This window comes from Nestor notabilis, unplaced genomic scaffold (assembly GCF_000696875.1).
Source record: "Nestor notabilis isolate BGI_N333 unplaced genomic scaffold, ASM69687v1 scaffold6739, whole genome shotgun sequence".
In the NCBI taxonomy this organism is placed as follows: domain Eukaryota; kingdom Metazoa; phylum Chordata; class Aves; order Psittaciformes; family Psittacidae; genus Nestor; species Nestor notabilis.
The window spans coordinates 81850-102762 of NW_009943201.1; the positions used below are offsets into that span (position 1 = coordinate 81850).

The 20913-nt window shown below is 40.5% G+C and overlaps 1 protein-coding gene across 1 annotated transcript in view; it reads left to right on the forward strand.

Moving 5' to 3' along the window:
- Positions 1–17124, forward strand: part of MCTP2 (multiple C2 domains, transmembrane 2) — a gene marked incomplete at its 5' end in the record, with an annotated part of 96613 nt that extends 79489 nt beyond the window's left edge. Inside the window, 4 exons of the mRNA XM_010021800.1 lie at positions 9628–9737; positions 12381–12490; positions 14766–14863; positions 17056–17124. Coding sequence (XP_010020102.1) covers positions 9628–9737; positions 12381–12490; positions 14766–14863; positions 17056–17124 — 387 coding nt within the window. The remainder of the gene's footprint in view (positions 1–9627; positions 9738–12380; positions 12491–14765; positions 14864–17055) is intronic.
- Between the last annotated feature and the right edge of the window lie 3789 nt (positions 17125–20913).

Below are 20913 nucleotides of genomic sequence, written 5' to 3' on the forward strand. Positions count from 1 at the left end.
TTCTATGTTTTAAAAGTGTTGCAATGAAATTGTTGATCATTGAGAAGTAAATCAATACCACAATTAGCAAGTGCACCTTAACTCTTCTCAGTCTCAGACACTAGAATTGAAGTGCGGCAGACTAATTGATGGCAATAGTTATTTAAACTTAACCTGCTCTTCTGTGGTGGTTATATTTTAATGAGAAACCAGAAATATGTCAAAGTTATAAAGCTGAATTACAGGTTTCACATTTAAATGTTCCCATTTATAATTTACTCTCTGCATTGTGAAATTGGTCAACCGAATGGACCAATATCTGGGACTCACCAGAAGTTGTTTAAATGAAAGTCTCATCTTTTCCAGAGGAACACTGTGTACCTCTAAAAGTCAATAATCTATATTCTGTGGGTACCCAAAGTTAGACACCTGTAAATATTGAGCCTACATCTTATTTATGTGATGCCTAAAGATGTAACTTACTTGCTGGAAATAATCCCATTAACTGTCTTACTTTTTTCATATGCCTTTCTCATTTGCAAGTGCTGAGGTGAAAAAAAAACAAGTTAAAATGTATTAAATAGGTATTTAATCCTCTGTTTCCTGTGCTGTGAAAGAGATTTATTGCTGCAAAGCCAAAATATTCTAGCTTACATTTACCCTAGATTTATCTCCAGTGACTTAGGTTCTCTCTATAAATACAACTGGGCCACTTAAATAGGGATCTGATTGCTTTACATTTTTGCCGCAATACCCCCCCCCCCCCCCCCCAGCCTCCCTCCCAAAGCAATTCCACTGTCATCCTCTTTCTTGGTTTCTTTTAACTAAGTATGCAGGTGTGGGAAAACTCCTGAGAGTCAATGTAGAGCTGCCCTGCCATTTTGTAACCAACATTGCCTCCATCTCCATTTCATGCATGTGCTCTTTGAAATGGAAAGCTGGTAGCACTGGCTAAAGCAGTAGATACCTCCAGCAGGCTTTCTCATCAAGGTAACGCTTTATATCCCAACATCACAGCAATAATAATTCATAACTTGTATTAATTGATATACTAGTGTTATGGGTCTGTGGAATCCTGACAGAATTAGCAGGACAGAGAATTGCCAGTCACTACATGTGTCCCATGTCAAGTGCTGTGCAACATCGCCTTAATGTCTTTGTCCCGTCCTGGGTATCTTCCTCCTTTGCACCAGCAATGGACCATGTTTACACTCTGACGACTTGCATGTTTAAGTACATTAGGTTATTCCAAGTGACTTTTCCAAGTCTGAGGGTGGTCAATGCTCTCTAGGGAGTGTAAGAAAAATGTAATTTTATGACACTATCTCATAGCAATGTCAACATTTAAACAGACAACTATACTTTAAAAAGAAGTCTGTGTATTTTTTTTTCCTCCCTAATACAAGAGCTCCTAAAGTTGGAATCTGCTAGTTGGGTTGTGGTATACGAGGTCACTGTTTCTGTTTCCTATCATCGTGCTGTATCAAAATACTCACACACATAGCCTTTCTGGTTCTGCTGCATGTTAGACATAACAGACCATGCTTCTGGGAATTGTAACACACCCTCTAAGAGATGAACTGTTTACAAATTGGAGATACACAGACACTTAGTTCAAAAACCCAAGAGCAGATTAACTCCCTCCACCTAAACTATCTGTCTTAAATGACAGGGCTTAATTGCTAACTCCCTCTTCCTTTCCCCCTCCGCCCTCCCCAAATACCAGCATGGAGGACTGTAAAAGATAAGAGAGCTCTGTCCCTTTGGCACAAGCTCTTCAGTGGATGAATGCCTTCTCGGATTTGTGCCATCTTGGACATGGAGTTCAAGCTGTATCATGTCAGCTCTGGGGTCTGTCAAGCTGTCTGAATAAGACTGGTTTAAAATTACATCACCAAAACATCTTTTGCCTGCCAGTAGGAAGGTATAGACAAGTTACATGCAGCTCAGTGCAAGTTGTTTGATTGTTGACTGTGTCTATTTATTTTACTACGTTTTTTTCCTTTTCTGACAATGACTGTATAGCTTCAAGAGCAGACAGTTGCCTGGTTAATGACTGTGTCATAGCACCCAACTGTAAAGAGTCTTCTCCTGATCTTAAGTGGTATGGATAAAAGTTTGCTTCTCTTCCAAACAGACAAAACTTAAATGACCACTAATTCCAGGTCTAGTAGCTGAATCAAAAGAAAACCAGAGAAAGAAACTAAATCAACAACAATTGCTGTTGTGTTTTGAGAGGTATTTTTTGTGTGTTTTGTTGGTGGTGGTGGTGGTTTTGTTTGTTTTGGGGTTTTTTTTGGATGGTTTCAATCCAGTGGTGAGCCAATATAACGCTGCTTGGCTAGTGGGATGTAATAGGGAAGTATCAGACAACACTGTAGCTGTAAGCCAAGTTATTTGGCAACTTCCAAGAAATGTTTAGTACCTCATGTATTGGAAAAAAGAACAGTGGGAAAAATCCCCCCGAAATTCCAATGTTTCTAATGTAGGAAATTCTCTGTCAAAAATAGGTACAAAAAAATATACAAAGTTTGATGAACACAATTCAGAAAGACTCCAGCCAAACAAATTAAAGTCAAATTCATCCAGTAGCAAACAGCTGACATTTTCCATTTGAGTTAGATTCAGCATGTGGAAACCTTCTGTATGGATCTTATTTGTACGGGTGGATTACGATGAAAATTGCATTAATTTTCTCCACTGTAAAGGTCAGTAATTGAAACATGAACCAAGAGTCTATTGTGTAAGATGCTATATCCCTATGCTTAGGAAAGGTCATCAAGACAATATCATCTCATTGTTTTCTTCCCTGGAAGTATAAATAATTTCATTAGTTTTTGTTTTTTCTCTTCAACACAACAATTGCAATATAGCATTTCAACATCTCTATTAAGACTGCTGAAGAGACATGATGATAAAGACTTGAAAATACCCCATGGTGCACAGGGTATATTCAGACTAGCAAGGGCCCTCCACAAAGAAACCCACAAGGTGCATGTGTACATGTGGACTCCCTTAAATCGCTGTCTGTCTTCAATTGGCTCTTTGTGTCTTCTCTCTCCTTGCTTCCTAATAAGTCTATACACAGACCATGAATATGTCAGTGGTGGAGAAGCCTAAGGGACAGATTCTGCTACTTGCCTGAGCTATGCTCAGTGCAGAGCTGGAGGATGGGACACTTCTAAGCACACATAATCTTGCAACCATCTTGACTCAAGTGTAACACAAGTTTCCAGGTATCACTTAAGACACAATTACAGCTTCTGTAAGTTTCCTCTAAGCTTCTTATTAACCCTGTCTGACTTCTGGTTAATACAGAGTGCAGGCGTCTCTCTGGTTGTGCTTTGCTCTTTGCTTGGGAGCCTCCTGCGTCAAGAAACTGGATGATAAATGGTCTGTTGTTAATTCTTATTTACACTGCAGCATTGTTTAAGACTGCTCTTATCCATAGACATCACATACATTATCACAATCCTTGGGCCAGCGTCATGACCTACCAATTCACAGGTTTAGGAGTGATGGGAGAGAGGTGCTGAAAGGAGGGACTTGCAGAAGACTTTAAGATATCCTGGGGACTGTGGTATGTGGCTCTCCTTACATAGAAACCTTAGCAGCCCTACGGCAGTCTAAAATTCTACCTCTTGCCCTGGAAGCAGATAAACCAACACCATGACTTCTCTAAATCTCTGGAGAAATATTAAGTAGCACTAGGCAGGTCACTGGACCAAGAGCATAAACCTAAGGGAATTCGTGTCCCTTCAAAATCCCAACTATTTAAAATGTTGTTAACATTTATCTTGAATTGTCCAGGAGTATGAATAGGTCTATCTTTATCTTATACCCCAAATTGCTAAAGATCATTACCTAGGTTATAGATGATGATCAAGTAGTTTAAGTCTAATCACCATGTGATTGTCCTTACGTCTCGTGTGTATTTCCAGGAGAACGCACTTATTTTGACCTTTTTGGGTTTTTTTCACCTTTCATTTTTTAAAACCAAAGATTGACTGATGACTTTTTATTTCCATTCAGGACTCTTTTTTGTGGCTTCTTACACGTGTTCCTCACCTAAATGGAGTTTTATTCTGCTGTGACTGCCAGTTTTGCTTTAGAATAAGACTTAGCGTTACTTCAAATGTCTGCGAAAACATGAGCAAGTAGAGAAAATGCCTCTTAACCGCCTGCATTTCATGCCTGTGTAGAGAGAAAGAAACAGAGTCATGACCTAAACCTCTCCATATAAGCTTGTTTCTGAGCTGGGCTTAGTTTTGCTGGTCCCTTTACACAGATGAGATTTGTCTCATGCAAGCAAAGAAAGTATAAGCATTGCTGAACAAGGCGTGAAGTGGTCGTCTGCCTTTTGGCCAGTGTTCCCCCAGTCCTTAGCTGTAGGATGATGTGCTGTTGCTTTTAAAATGTGTCCTTTTAAGGCCAATGGTGCTCTCCTTCATCACATCAATCTGAAGTGATTCTATTGGCTCTGATGGAATTATTCCAGATTTCACACCTTTTTAACTGAGAGCATAAATTGACCCGTATGTGTTGCATTTCCTCTATTTGGTAATTATTTCAAGTGTGCTCAGATTCACTAAATTTCCACAGCCAGGCAGGCACATTTGCAGCATGGTGTTAATAAACAAAAAGATCCTGTGATGCACAGTTTCAGGGCTGCAGGAGGCAATTGCTGAGAGTTTGGCAGCCATCCTCTCCGGGTCCCCATCCTTCTGGAAGCACCGAGAAGGTTTCCTCGCCATGCAGCAGACATTGCAGCACAGGGCAAGACAGTGACTCAGCAAGGCAGATCGCTGGGTTCCTTCCAGCTGCCTTTGGCTCCCATCGGAGGCAGGATCCAGTTCAAGGTTGCTGTGGTGACTGTTTTCAAAGCTCTGCCTGGAATTCATTTTAGCTACCAAGAGACTGTCTGTCACTCCATGGCTGCCACCTCCCACAAGAGCTTCATTCTGCTGCTAGACTGAAGCTGTTAGCGAAGGGTTCCCTGCAGACAATAGAAGCCAGTGGTCTGCTGTTTATAGCCAATAAAATCTTTTTGGTTTCAGAAGTTCTTCATCTACGAGCATTTTGGCCTTAAGATGTTGTCTTGGCACAGGTTTTGCTGGACACTGGTAAGGTCAGAGTTTTGTAGTCTAGCACAGAGCAAGTTGCACGTTAAATCCAACTTCTTCTAAGTCTGCCTTTCGCTAAACCACAGCATGTTTGTTTTGTTTTATAATCAAAACCCAACAGAATAATAGTGGAGCAGAGACATGCATGCCTGAACTTTTTTCCTTTCTTTACCCTTTCCATCAATCTTATTTGTTGCTTATACACTGGGGAATTCATATCTGGTCTGTGGGATAAATCCTAGTATAACATTGCCCTAATGTGCTTGCAACAGTAGTGGGATAATGTGAATAACTACTATAAAGAAACCACCCTAATCCTGAAAGTTAGGCCAGCTTAGAGCTGGGCAGACTAACTCCTTGAATTCCTGAAGATTCAAGATTTTAATTTCTTAGTTGTCTGTATCCTGTTTTTTCCTCCTTTTGCATTAATTGCTCTTTATTTTTTCTCCTTCCCTTTTCCTCATCCTTGCCCCCAAGTGTTGTTCAGCTTTGTATATTGAGTCTTCCTTGGCATGCCAGAAATCTGCTGATGAATGCCACTTGTCTGAAAGTCGCATAGAAGATTTCTTTTTGTGCAAGTGTTTCGTGTGAAATCCAAGTGAGCAAGTATTTAGAACTTACTCGTGGCTTCAAGCCTCAGTTTTCAGTTGTGTGCAGATGATATTTGAAGCATTCATCAGAAATACACTTAGAGAACAACATCAAAAATTATCTATGTTTTTGGAGTGTCTGAAGGACAGATTGGAAAAATAGGGAACAGCTTTTTGTAAGGATGATGGCTATTAATCACTGAAACAAATGATCACAAGAAGTTAGAAAATCTCCACCATCCAAGTTTTCAGTTTGGTAGCGGATGCTTTTTCAGAGCAGAAGCAGTAACTGGCATTATTTGGTCTTGAAGAGCAGACGGTTGATAATTGTTTGCCTTCAGTCTCTCCCTCCGTAGATCTTGTGATTTTCCTTTGCAAGCCCAGTTCTAACAATGATTGAACACCAGTCATGGATTGCCATGTTAATGCTCGAGACATCCTCTCTTCGCCTGCCTCATATTTCATAGAATCATAGAATCGTTAGGGTTGAAAAGGACTCTAAGATCATCTAGTTTTAACCCCCCTGACACTTTTAAAGTCTTTGGCATAAGAAGTACTTCAATTTTAAGGTAGCGAGGCAGTTTCTTTTGCAACTGTCCCTAAATGTCTGGGAGCAGCATAACACAGAGCTGTAGTAACCCTTTGAATGCATTTACGTGTCCTGTTTATTAGCTGTTACATAGAAAAATCTAGAAGTACATTTCATTCAGTACAGCAGAGATTTGGTGTCTTCATTTCCAAGTTTAAGTTGATGTGTATTAGCTGGACACAAAAGACTTAATTTCTGAATTTGCTGGGTGGTGGTTGGGTTTTTTTCTCTTCTCTGACATGCTTAATCTTTTGTAAGTCCCCTTTTGTGGCTTTGTTCTGGCAATTAATGTAGAAATGAAGGTTTCTAAATCAGGATATGCAAGGAAGATTCGAAGTAACACACTGATTATATAATTAATTCTCAGTTGTAAATCCATTTTGATGGAGTTAATTCTTTCCCAGAGGCTGAAGACTTGTTTTGGTCCACCCACAGTGCTGTAATCACTTAAGAAATAAAGAATAAAAAGACCTTGAAGGAATGGAAGTTTCATGACTGGTTTTAGGAGAAAAATACCAGAAACAGGCAGGATATTTTATTTTTAATTCAAGCAAAAGCTTCTGAGCTTTGATTTTGAACCATGGGTATCCAAATCCTGTTTTCAAGCAGCGTAATATATTGAGTCTAAGAGAAATCAGAAAGGAATGATACCTGAGGAGGATGGAGAAAAATTGTCTGGGTGGTGGAACCTTGCACAGATGGGAAAGTGTGCTTTGTAGAAGATGTATTTAGGATTATTTATTACATCTTCCGTAAATATGGCAATGTTCAAATATCATTTTCTGTACGACAGTTGCCCATTTACTAATAAATACAGACCAGTGACTGCCACCTTGATGGACTATTAACTCAATGCTTTCAACAGTGTTTTGTGAGGTGGCAGCTTCAGATATCATAAAAAGCTCTCCAAAACCTAAATAATTTGGAAAATCCCATTTGCTGTACTTCATTCGTCTGCTTCTCTCTTGCTTAACCAGTGACCTAATCATCCTGTAGATGTGTTTAGACTGCAGGTTGCCAGAACAAAACAAACAACAAAAAAGCAAATAATGCCCCAAACAAACAGCAAAGAAAAGATGTTGACAAATTTCCAGGATTTCCAAATAATTCTGCACACATACCACAAGGGCAGTTGCTAGACTGTTTTACTCTCTAATAACTGATTTTGTTTACAAGGCTTTCTAATCTCAGACTGTGTCTGCCTTTTCCTTGGTTGGGCATATTTTGTATTATAAATTGAAAACACCTTTGTCTAGGGGTGATTTTAGCATGCATGCTAGGAAAGGATGTGCATGCAAGTGTCATTATATCCTAAGAACTGGTAGTTTCTGTTCTATTTTCTTAGTCTCCTTGGTGGCTGCAGCAGAAGTTATGTTGTCTTGGTTAAATTGCATTATCACCACATTTCTAAGCTCAGTCGAAGACGTGTAAATGAAGTCAGCATGATGCAGATAGAGCTGACAGATGATCTTTCTTGCAGCTCTGGGTAGCAAGAGTAGGCTTGCCCTGGAATATCACTTTATCTAAAGTGGTTTCTTTGCCCCTCTGTCTGAATTTGAACAGAATGAAATTCCCACTGACTGGTTCTCCATGAACTGCTCCCCAGCTTCTGCTTCCAAGTTTGGTGAAAAAAAAGCCAACTCTGGCTAAGGGATCGTTGTACCATTCTAGTGAGTGAATAGTTAAATGTAATCTTAATGTGTCATTTAAATTTGAGCCTAACAAGGTTATAACTGGAGTTGTGTGAAAATGACTTTTTGGTGCTATTTTCACATAAACTGACTATTTATTTATTTATTTTGTTCTGGGGTTATTTCACACCCCAAGGGTTTCATTTTTGTTGGTTGTTTTATTAATGTAAAAATACTCATTTTCACACCCAAATGTGTGATTATTTAAAATGTTGCTTCTATTCATTGTGCACTCACTTGCAACCTAAAGGCAAATATTCAAATGTCTGGAGCTTGATAACTCTGTGGTGGTTTTGGCTGCCTTTTTCAAATCCAAAATTACTGTGAAGAGAAATGGGCAGTAAGCAATTCAAACAGTTATAAGTGCTGTACTGCCGTGTCTGCCTCTCAGCATCCAAGGACGGTTCCTACGTTATTCCAGCACACACGATGAGTGCAGTGCCCTGTCTCAGATGCACACAAACCCTCGCACAGCATGGTAGTGCCAGAGGGCTGTAAGAATGAGCCTTGATCTCTCTGGCCCAGTGTGACTTTAAGTAGCCACAGACCCTCTTTCCTGCATGGAGAAATAATGTGGCTTCACAGCACAGAAGCAGAATTGCAGTAATGTTGATCCAAGTGTCTCTGCCCCTTACTCCTGCCCATCCTTTCCCCTGCCCCAGCCAGTGAGGACCACAGAGAACATAGATCCAATGTGCATTTTACCAGCATCTCCTCTCTCTGGGCACTGACTGGTTAAAACACAGCTTAAAATGTCCTTTTTTTTTTTTTTCCCTAAATTGAGCTGATTTTTGAGTGTCTAAATGTGATGTAAAATCAGTGTCCAGGGCTCTGCATTTTGTAATAAGTGAATGTTTTGCTGATTTCTCGCTAGTATATCTGCAACCACACCAATTTGCATGCCTGTATGTGTGTTAGATTGCTGGCAAAGAAATGCTGAATGCTGATAATTGTATACTGATTTCTAAGGCTGATTTAAGTAATTTTGATTTTTAATTCATTCTGTGCTTCCTTTTTATTTCTGCACATGTGTAGTAATGTCCTGTAATGTTGTTGCCTAAAATAAGCTGTAAGAAATGAAGTTGTGAGATGGCTGCTGTAAAAGGAAAATGACATTTTTTCTTTAGAGTTTTTTTTTTCTCCCCAGTAAAAGAATAAGTCTCTGTATACAGAATGTTCAAAAACCATTGCATTCACTATATTGCTGCTAATCTATATACAGAAACCAGCATGGCTGATGGGAGCTTACAAAGCACAGAAAAGTGATATCTAGAAGTTCTGCACAAGAATATTCTTGTTCTTGAGAAGCCCTGAGCACACAACACTCCCTTACAGGTCAGCTGGACTCAGGGGTGTTTCACAAAACTGGGTTATTCACTGAAAGTCTGGTCTGAGATCCTGCAGTCGATTTGTGTTAGGTGATGAAGAAACCTCTGCCCGTGTGCTAAGGAAAAGGAAGAAAATATAGGGATCTGCATGTCTTCTTGTTGATTGTATGTGATAAACCCAGAGTGTGTTTTCTCTCCTTCCTTCAGTGATACACTTGAGTTCATGGATGCATCAGTGGTATTGGGAATCTGACTTTCTTTATATATCTGTGAACATGTTACCAAATACTGAATGTATTAAAAGTTTTAGTTTTCTTTTTTTGTTAGGAATCTGAGAAAAAGGGGTTAATTGAGAGAATCCACATGGTCCAAGAGATCATCATAGCTGTTCAAAGCATCCTAGAAGAAACAGCATCATTTGGAGAGAGGATTAAAAAGTAAGTGATAATTTTCTTCTTGCTTAGCTATGACTTGCATATCCAGGAGCATTAAGGTGGAATGGATGTCCTGCTTCAAAAATGACTGCAAGGTGCAGCAGGAGAACATGGCCAGTCCCACCACTGCTTCTTCCTTTGGAGTCTTTTATTCCAGAAACCTTTCCGAAGCATGGAGAGTCATAGAATTGTAGAATGGTTTGGGTTGGAAAGGACCTTAAGATCATCCAGTTCCAACACCCTGCCATGGGCAGGGACATCTTCTACTAGACCAGGTTGCTCAAAGCCCCGTCAAACCTGGCCTTGAACACTGACAGGGACAGGGCAGCTAAGCCACAACTTCTCTGAGCAACCTGTGCCAGCATCTCACCACCCTCACAGTAAAGAATTGCTTCTTAATAGCTAATCTAAATATCTCTTTCAGTTTGAAGCCATTTCCCCTTGTAAAAAGTCCCTCTCCAGATTCCTTGTAGGCACTCTTTAGGTATTATCTCCTTTGAAGAGGAGAAGCACATGTTCTACTGAGGTACTACTCACATTTGCCTAGATTTCTAGTCTTGTCTACGATGGGATGGGGAGTCATGAACGCCACTCAAGGGAAAAATATTGCTTGATGATGTGGGCACGGAAGTGTTGGGAATTTCTTTTCATTCCCTTCATAGAAAGTAGGTAGGAATTTATGGCTGGTGTTGCCTTTCCCATGCTCTCTCCCTGGTTGCAGGAGGTTACCAGTCAATTATTTCCCTACCCAACACACTGATGTTATTCTCTCTTTACCATTTTGATCTGTCTCCTTCCTGCTGGTGCCACGAGGAAGCCCAAAGGGTTGCATGGGGAAGCACACAGGGTATTCCTGACCTTACAAAGGAGGGAGGTGAAGAGCCTAAAAAAAAATAAAATCCCCCACACAAACACACACAAACTTTTATAGCTCAATCTTAATTGATCCACATTGTTTTCTGTTTTGAACACAAAGTGATGGTTTGTGATCGAGCCACACTTTAATGAGGAGCTGGGTTCAAGCTAAAAATACAGCAAACGCATGTGCTGTGGTTCCACGCCGGACACCCCAGCTGGGTGGAAGCAGCCCAAAGATGTATTCCAGTCTATGAACAGGGCACTGTTCTGCCCAGCTGCATGGCAGGAAGACTCACAGAGCTTAAGCACTATTAATTCTTGTATTCATTTTGGTAACAATGGTCTTAAAGAACACTTTGGGTATTAATGCAGATGCCCAATATAATTTCAGAAGAATTCCGTTGTAACTCAACAGTAATGTACCGTTAACAAATTGCTACCAAAGTTTTTTTTGTCAGTGACAGACTGAATTGTGCTGTAGTTTCCGTCTGTCACTCCAGTTATGCAATCACAGGGAGTTTTAATAGTTCAACTGAATTGAGCTGTTTTGCTATTTTTTTTACTTTAACTTAAGCTACGTTGATTGATAACAGTGGGTCCTCTCCCACCTATCTTCAGTTAATATTTAATACATCTATTGAAGCTTAAAAGTGATTCTTTTAGCATCCTATTAATTCTATCTGTCAAGGGAAGTTTGTCTTATTTTAGAGCCTGATAAGTGGGTCCACATTCATTCTTTCTTCTTCCTACTCCCCGTCATTGTGATGTGATGAAGTTAGCAGGCAGATTGTATGAAACAGAGATGCCCACATCTGTAAATCCTCCTATGGACTAACTGGCGTTCATATAGTTCAGGTATCTCAATATTTAGTGCATGTTGTAGAGGGATGTCTTGTGAGGGAACAGGGGGATAAAGTAACTTCAAAGATGTGTTAGCAATAGCTGCTTAGCTTAAATGCATCGTGGTCTTAGAAATAAAAGCTCTGAGTGTCAGAAAGTCCTGCTTTGTGCTGCAATGCTGGAAAAGTCTGAAAGACTCTAGTAACTAAGCCTCTTGAGTGTTCCTCTTGGGAAAAATCTGATGCAGGTTCATGGTGTGCAGAAGCTTTGACTGTTGCTAGCATACCATAGCTTACCCAAGACAGCCTCCTATGTACAATGTAATAAGGAATTGCTGAAAATGCAAGGAAACAGAAGCAAATATATATATCTGTTGATAGGTTTATATAGAGTATTAATCCCTAATATTATACAGAGAAATTGCTCTTTTAAGGTTTAGCCTCTGTCATAATCCATTCTGAGTTGTTGGTGGGGTTGAGTTTGGCTGCCTGCCATGTAAGTCGTGCACTGACAGACATCCCATGTCATCTCCACTGTGGCCTAGTGGAGCCAGCTCAGATGGCTGTGTCGTGGTTTAAGCACCATGGCCTCGTCTCCGGATCAGATAATCCACCCATGAATAATGGAGAGCTGACTGGTGAGCAGAGATGTGTAACAAGTGCGACATGTATAAAGAAGAAATAAAAATGACTTGCTACATGCCTTACAACTCCACTGAGCTCCCCAGAGACTTATCATGGTAACAGCCTCTTGGATACCTCCCTTGATCTGTTATAGCGTCCACATGCAGGAATCTGCATATCCACCTTCCAGTGGTCTGCAATGTAAGTGATCTGAATGCACCGAGCACTGCAAAGAGGTCATTAAGTTATTATTGGGTAGCAGAATACAAGCAATGTCCAAGAGCAGAAATGTTGAAAAGGATTTTTCCTTTTCTTTTCTTTACAGCACATTCAACTGGACGGTGCCTTTCCTCTCTGTCCTGGCCTGCTTGGTCCTGGCAGCAGCCACAGTTATTTTGTATTTCATACCACTGAGGTACATTGTTTTAATCTGGGGTAAGTACTCCACTGTGTCTCATTTGCGTGCAATAAATACAATATAAATCTACAGAATTAAATCAAACAAGCTTTAAATGACCTGTTAGACAATCAAGTGCTATTGCTTAGAGGTAAATAAATATGCTATGAACTTCTTAAAATTGCCGTTTTCCCCCCTCAGGTGATCCAACGATTTGCTTTTCTTAGGGTTCTTTCTAAGTTTCCAACAGCACACAAGAAGAGCATTAGCCTAGATAAGCTACTTCCAGTGTTATTGTTCTGCAGGAAAGTAATTAGCTTCCTGGTGCTGGAGCCCCACTTGGGAAAATGATAGGGACTGGACAAGGTGTGTTTTGCAGAGTTGGACCCTGGAAGCCCCTTGGGTCTTAACTCCCCTGCAGTCAGGAGAGGCAGTAGCCCGTGGTCCAACAAGAGGCATGGAGCATTTCTTTGTGTCAGAAAGTATTTGTATGAAAGTGTATTGTGAGGTAAAAGAGGAACTTGTAGAAATGAAAACTTTCCTGGTGGTGTTACGAAGGAAGAGTAAGATGGTCTTTCACAAAAGGAGATGGCTTTCTAGCTGCTGAAAAGTCTCTTCATCTCAAAATGGCCTTTCATCTTGTTTAGTGTGTCAACTTTTATCTCAGCCTTGAGGTAAAATGGTTGAGAACATAGTGCAGGTAATCCTCACTGAAGCCCTGAAGCTCAGCCCTGGTGCAGCTCTGGACTGTAGGGTCCCCCCATCACCACCCATATGCTGCTGCCTTGGCCTCTCATGGATGCAGAAAAGGAAGGCAATGAGAAGGTAGAAGTACAAACAGCCACTCTTGAGTAAAAAAAAAAAAAAAGAAATAAAGGATTAAAACAAAGAAAGGGCCAAAGGGAAGGAGAGAAATTGCTGGGAGTAAAAAGTTCAGTAACAAAATACTGCTGTGCTCATGTGGAAGACATGGTGAGTACATAAAAACTATACATCCGTTCAACATCATCTAGAGTGACAGGGCCTTCAAATATGATACATGTTAAACAACTACCCTGTGGCAAGGCCTCAAAAGACCTTATGGTATTTTCTGTTTTTTAAAAATCAGGTACACAGAAAATTGTGTTGGCATTTTGCTACAAGTATATGGCTTAAAAGCTGAATCTTGGATGTGAAGCAGGTACATTTCAGAGAGAGGAGGAAGCTGGAGCAGGCATCACATTTGAAATCACTTTCAGGGAAACTACTGGACAGGGGCATGATGGAATTGAATGCTGTATTATGATCCTCAGAGGCAAGCAACATTTGAGGGTTTTTTTGCTATTGTTTAAAATGGGTTAGCTGATTTCACCTAATGCTCCTTTGCTCTTCTACCACCACAACTTTAGGTAACCACACTGCTAGTTGCTATTTCCCAGGGGGAAGTGGTGGCAGTAGGGTGTTAAGTGACTGCATTAGCACAAAGGGAGAGCTGGGAAGGATGCTCAAATCTCTCACTTGATCATCCCGGCCCATGCAATAGAGATGGTGCTGGCTGAGGGCTGCTCATCACTCCCTTTCCTCAAGAGAAGGAGAAGAGAAGACCTCACAAACACCACAATAATATGAACACTATGTTTTCATGGATCTTCTGTCCAGACAAGGGACCACCTCCGACAGCTGAAGCAAAACTAAGTCCATGGAGACAGGGAGCGCTGTTGCTGCAGTTAATATGCCAAAGTATTCACCCTAAGATCAAAATAAAGTAAATCTTGCAGTAAGTCTTTACAGTTTCACACAGCATCATAATATGGCCAACTTGTCAAATCTGGTTCTGCATAGAGAGGATAAGCTAAGAGACATGATGGGGATGGGAAGCTTTCATTTTAAGAAGAAATTGAAGGAAAAAAAAGCCTTTATCCTGCCCAATTATTTTCAGAGCCCTCCAGTTCCCTGGGCAAGAGGAGAGGGAATGTCTTTGGTCATGTTGGATAGAAGATTTAACAGCAGTCTCAGCTGTTAATTTGTGTATTCTCCCCACAATATCCCCCAGAATAAACGTGTGCTTCAATCTCTTTTTGCCACGTTGTTGACAACAGTCAATCCCCAAAGCAGAGAAATACCTTTATAAACAACGTCCTCTACTTCTTCCAGGAGGCACTTGTGAATGATTCCCCATGACAGGGAACATGTGCATGGCTTTAAGTCCAAGGCACTGTTTTCACACTAATTTTTACCTGTGAATTCGTCTTCCCTTTTTCACCTTGCCTGAATGATTTAGGAGACAGGGAATAGAAAATTGTTATATTATTTTGTTTGCCTTTTTTTTTCTAGGCATAAATAAATTTACTAAGAGGCTTAGAAATCCCTACGCCATCGACAATAATGAGCTACTAGATTTCCTCTCCAGGGTACCATCTGATGTTCAAAAGGTAGGTAATGAATGGCCACTGCCAACAGAGGCAGCAAGCGGCACTGAGAGTGGCTGGTGCTCTGCTTGGGGACCACGATGCCAGTGCACTTTTGAATAATGGAGATAAGGAATTGGGGAAAATCCACAAAGGTGCAAGGAGAGAGGGTGTTAGGGGAGCCAAAATCCTTTGTCAGAAGGATAAAATGATTGCAGAAAAATTATCCTGAAAAGACCTACTTAAAAATGATCTGGAAAATCACCCAGCATGGTTACTGAACTATGGTTTCCGTCACCTTTCTGCTCTGGTATTTGTACAGAGGGAAGGGAAAAATAGTCTTTTTGATAGAGATAACCATCCAAAAGGATTTGCTGGATTCTCCTTTTTCTCAAAAAATGGGGGAGGGCATTATTTCTGTGACTTTGTGCTTGAGCTCCAGGCCTCCCTTGGACAAGGCTTTGCTCATCTTTTCCTTTAAAGAAAGCCTTGAGATGTGTATTAAAAACTCTGCAGTTGATCAGATCAATCTTCTACCATTATGGAATTATAACTTTTAATCTAACCAGAATCTGTCCTCCCTCGATTTCATTTAAGTCTCTTCTAGTTTTTTGAAACAACAACAGCGTCCTAATAATCTTGCCTATCTTCCTGGGAATTATTTGAACAATAAGTCCTTTAGAATGTCAAGATCTGTTTATTTCTCTTGGAGGAAGGAAAATAGTCTTGCTGAGGAACAAAGCCACAAAATATAAAAGATTCTTCCTTTTGTTTTAATCAGCTGGAATCTGTGTCCTCAGGCCCTGATCCTGATGCCCTGGATCCCACTGATGCTGTACCTTCCTCTGTGAATCGTGGTACACAGTGGTGCTGCTCACTGTGAATAAGGGGATCGCAATCTCGCCTATAGTGATTTTACTCTGTTGGAGTCAGAAAAATAATTGCTGACATGCAGTGTTGAGGCATCTGGTAGAAAAAAGGTTGGAAAGGCTTCTGGTGACATTTATCTCAATAGGCCACCAGATTGGTTGGTGGCAGCACTAATATCTTGAGTGAAATCTCACCATAGACTGGTGGGAGGGAAAAACCTAAACAGAAATAATCATAGAGACATTAAGCTTCAGTGTGTTCTTTATTTTTGTCATTGCTCTTGTAGAGCACACTGGATTTGCAGTGATGGTTTGCGTATGCCCTTTTAGTGTTTATGCTTAAAGATAAGCTGCTTTTCTGTTTTTATTCTTTATTTAACATTTACATTTATAACATTTCCTTGAGTGGTTTCCGTCATTTGGGGATCATTTGAACTTTCCAAGGAAAACGATAACCATTTTCTATGGGAGGAATGATAAAAGTTCCTAGGATGGGACAAACTTTCTCAGAGTTTTCCACTAGGCCCAAAAATAGTGAGCTTATGTGACAGCCATACACTTACGCATGGTAGGTCCAAAGTCCCTCTGTCTGCTTTGGTTTACATGCTATCAGTACATCATCCTTTCACTGTGGTATTGTGATGAGTTAGAAATTACCTCTGCCTATAGTACAGCCATTTACAACCCACATGTGTTGGACAAAAGACAGAGGAGTGAAAGAGATGCCATGTTCAGCAAAAGTTGCCCCGGGATTTCAATGGGAATACTTTTCTGTAGAACAGACAATTTGGAGATTACCCCATCCCTGTCAATTTATCACACATGTTTTAACCATTATATTGTATATGAAATTGGTTTGAAAGGTGGAAGCAGTTTTGTCCAGGTTCTGTTTGGGAAAATACTTTCCTTTTTTGAAATGACTATGTCAGCATCCTAAGGTCTGTGTACAGTTTTGACAACTGTCATCTTACTGTGTATTGGGATCCACTTGAATTGAAACTCCTGAGAGAAGTTTATTAAACTTACAGGTTAATGCCAGAAAGATAAGGAAAACAACTCCCAAACCAAAACAAACCCAAAAGATCTAGCCTACATTGCTGAAATCAGGTAGAACCCCATGTATCTCATTAGAGAAATCTGCTTTTAATATTTTCGTTTCAAGAAATGATGCATGACTTCTCAAATCCTTCCTGCAATTAATCCCCCATGTTCCTGTGTTTAGAAAATGATTCATTACTTTTGAACCTTCCTTAGTTTCCCTTGGTTTGTCCTCGGGGAGCCATTAACACACACTGTAGTGAGCTAGAGTTACCTAACTGCAAACGTCATGTCTATTTGTTTTTACAGGTGCAGCATGCTGAATTGAAACCATACAGCAGCTCCAGTCCCATTAGGAAGAAGCGGAGCGCGCTATAGGATGCAGCGATTTCGGAATGCGGCATCTCTCTCCATACCTGCTACGCATGAACATGAGCTTCCCTCCTCTCCTTCGTGCTTCAGAACAACACTATAATCACTGCCACAGACTCATAGACTTTGTTTTTCATTTGAAGATGTGTTTTTTATAAACACCTATCTTGGGTTGTCCTTTTTGGGTTGCCTTTTGAGCATGGAGTTGCAACCCAAAAAAGAGCAAGGTAGAATATATGAACTGGTTTTTGGGGTGGGGAGGAGAATGGGAGAGGATGGTGCAACTGCACTACTTTATTTTTTCCCTTTGGTAGCAGAGGCAAGGCTGGATGTGGCAGCACTCCATGTTTTATGTAGGAAGAGATAATTCCGCTTAGTGTAGCAGATCAGCTGAGCTGATGTGAGGAGATGCTCTGAACCAGTTTTTAACATATCCAACAGATTTACATTAAGATATGAAAGCTATTCTTTTCGGAGTTAAATCACTGTGCCTAGGAAGGTTTAAGCTCTGAATTAACGAGTCTTTGATACCCATCTTCTGTTCAAGCAGTGTACGTTTTAAGAAGTTTTTTATCATAATTAGCAGAAAGAGCGAGGAGCTCCAACAGTATCTCAATATTTCATCCAGCACTTGTGGGTTTTTCTTTTTCGCCCTTTTTTTTTTCCTCCTTCTTATTTTAAAGCCCACCTTATGGTTAACTCTTTGGATACTGGAATCATCAGAGATCCATTGCTGGCAATGGATGCATGAGAACCTTCTGCTGTAAGAGGAGTAAGAGACTGTAGAAAAGCCTAACTCACTGACCTGAAAAGACTCTGTTGACTTGCCTTTTATAAGTCCATCTCATCATATATTTTCAGTGTAGCTGTTGTTTTCCTGTCCAAATCCAGAGGGGTCAACACTACAGATCCAGGAGAAAAAACACATTATAGCCTTAAAGAGACAAGCGCTTGTGCAAAAGGCAGCACAATGCCTGAAGACGTGGTTGTGCAATAGTATGCGGGCTTTGGTCCACCACTGATGTTCTGGACTCTTTCCTGGTAGCTCACAAGGAGAGGATCAGAAAGTGAAGTCGTATGGAAACTGAGCAATGAAGAGACAGAAGAAAGGACCCCATTTTCTATTCTGAAGAGAATGTGATTTCTTGCTTGCTTACCAATCTTTTGGCTACTGTGCTTTTGCTTTATATAATTCAGATAACCAGCATTATTCATGTTGTTTGACTGGGGAAAGTGAAACACAGAATCCTATGTAATCCTGCTTAATTTTGGTGAAAGTGTACCCCTCAGATCTTTAGGTGCTGTAGGACACCGTGGGAGCAATTTGTCACCACAGGTCATTGGCAGCAGGAGAGCTGGAATTGCTACTTGTGGTTCCCAGGCAGAGGTTACCACCAGCATCCCCCGGGGTAGTTCACAGTACAAAGAAGTAGAGAATCCTGAGAGACAGGTTTAGTTTTAAGAAAAGATGACTTTGGAATTCGTCTAATTAAAGGTAAAATGGGTAAAACCTCACTTATAGATCAGTGATCCAAATGGAGTCGTGCCTTGTGGTTCAGCAACTCAGTCTTGTGGGCCTGTTGTGTGAATTTGAGGAAGGTAAATTAACACCAGAGTATCTTCCACTGGATTATTACCCAGATTCACTGATTTTCCAAGAAGTTTATTTTTCAAAGTACCAAGCCCCACTGTGCCTTTGAATGAAAGAGGCACATTTTCATAGACTTGATTGGAGAAGGAATGTATTTTGCTCATGCAAAGCTGTGTGTAGCTGCGAATGGAAAGGATAGAAAAAAGATTATCTTGGTCTAAGAACCACAAAAACGCTTCTTTGTGTGCACGTGTACTTGTGTACCCATGCATATACAAAGTTGTGTATAAATAAGAGTACATGTATAATGTATTTATAGGCGAGTGTGTGTGGGAAAATGGGTGCATATACAGATTTAAAAACCTTGAAGATGTTTATGAAAAATGCCAAAGATTCTGAAGCTTATCATCTTGCGTCTGTTCTTCTTCATTTTGTATCTTTCCCGGCATGTCTCTCTGGCTGAGCCAGATCTCTGCATGATTTGATTTACTTCAAGTTAATGAAGCTGGTTGGAAAGAGCCTTGTAGAAATTACAAAATCTCCAGTAAATCTCCTTCTTGTACATACAATAGATGTCCACGGACCCCTTTTGTTAAACCAGTTTCTCAATCTTCTCTGTAAACAATGCCTCATTGTCTCGCTTTAAACTATCATCTGGTTTATCATACTGAGGTCTTGTCATTTTGTAAGGACCAAAGTCAGACACATTTAAGCAGGCATGTGAGATCTGATCGTTTATTTGAGTGAAAACATTCCACTGCAGGAAAATTGTTTATTTATTCAAAAGTTGAGACTGATAATATAATATTTTTTTTTCCCCTATAGATTTTTCCACATGGAACTTATTTCTCTTCAGGAGACAGGGTGATGTCTGTTCTTTTTAGTATAGATATGTTGTATTTCAAAATAATTCGTGTTAGATTCTTATGCTGGAGGCATGCCAAATGAAGGGGTTTGGATGGTCCAGTACCTATATATGTTGTAATGAGTTCTTTGTTTTGAAAATTGCTGTTTGAAATGCAATAAACATTTGAGGTTAAACTGATGCTTTTAATTTATCCAGATTAGGAGATATGTTTCCCATTCTTTGCAGACTGCTTACTGTGCTACAATATTTAGTATCTGACAAGGTGAGGAAGTACTTTACTTTGCAGTGTAACAACTGATGCTGGAGGCTACTTGAAACGGACACTGCTGCAGCAGGAGATGAGGTAAAATCTTGCACCACCTGCTTACAACTATTTACTGAGATGTCCTAGGCCCTACCTAAAGGAAACGGGGGTTATGTGCCTTTAGTGCACACCCCAGTCAATATAACACTTTATTCGGACTATTCACTTGATTCTTAAAGCTAGATTATTAATTGATACATATCTCTTTTGCCCATGCAGATTATCAGTTTTTACATTGTTAACCTATTCACTGTATAGCACAGGAACAATAAACTAATTTTTTTAATTTAAGGTAGTCGTTTCAGTGCAACAATATGTACTTTTGCAGACTAAAGTCTCCAAGACCAGAAGGCGTTTAAATCTAACTATGGGTCTCTTAGATGACTGTGAGAGTGGTGAGGCCCTGGCATAGGTTGCCCAGAGAAGCTGTGATTGTCCCATCCCTGGCAGTATTCAAGTCCAGATTGGATGGGGCTTTGAGCAACCTTGTCTAGTGGAAGGTTCATGGCAGGGATTGGAACTGGATGATCTTAAGGTTTCTTCCAACCCAAACTGTTCTGTGATTCTACAGAACCGTGACTAAAAAGGTAAGTGTGTAAATAACTGCATTTGACATATGTGCAAATGCAATATGTACTCAGGTTTGCCCAAACATAAGCTGCTGCTGAAGGCTGGTTTCTTGAATAATCATAAATAAGACTGAGGACTCAGCTCCCCTATGGATCACTGTCAGTAAAGCTCAGTCACTGAAATGCACCTTGTGGAAAGCAAGCAAGCAACTGAGTAACGCAAAGTCAGTGGAAATGTCATGCACCTTTTATTTGCCCTGCTTGCAAAGCTCTGGTTTTAACCCTCAGCCGTAGCTGTTCCTCCCTCTGCTTCCCCCCAGTCCTCTCCTGAGCCACCCACAAAGTGGTGGAGAGCTCAGGCTCTGCCCTGCTGACCCTGGCCTCCCACCGGAGAACACTGTCCAGCAGACCTGCCACCCCAAACCCGTTTGCCTGGGAAAGGGAAAGCTTTCTTTCCCTAGAA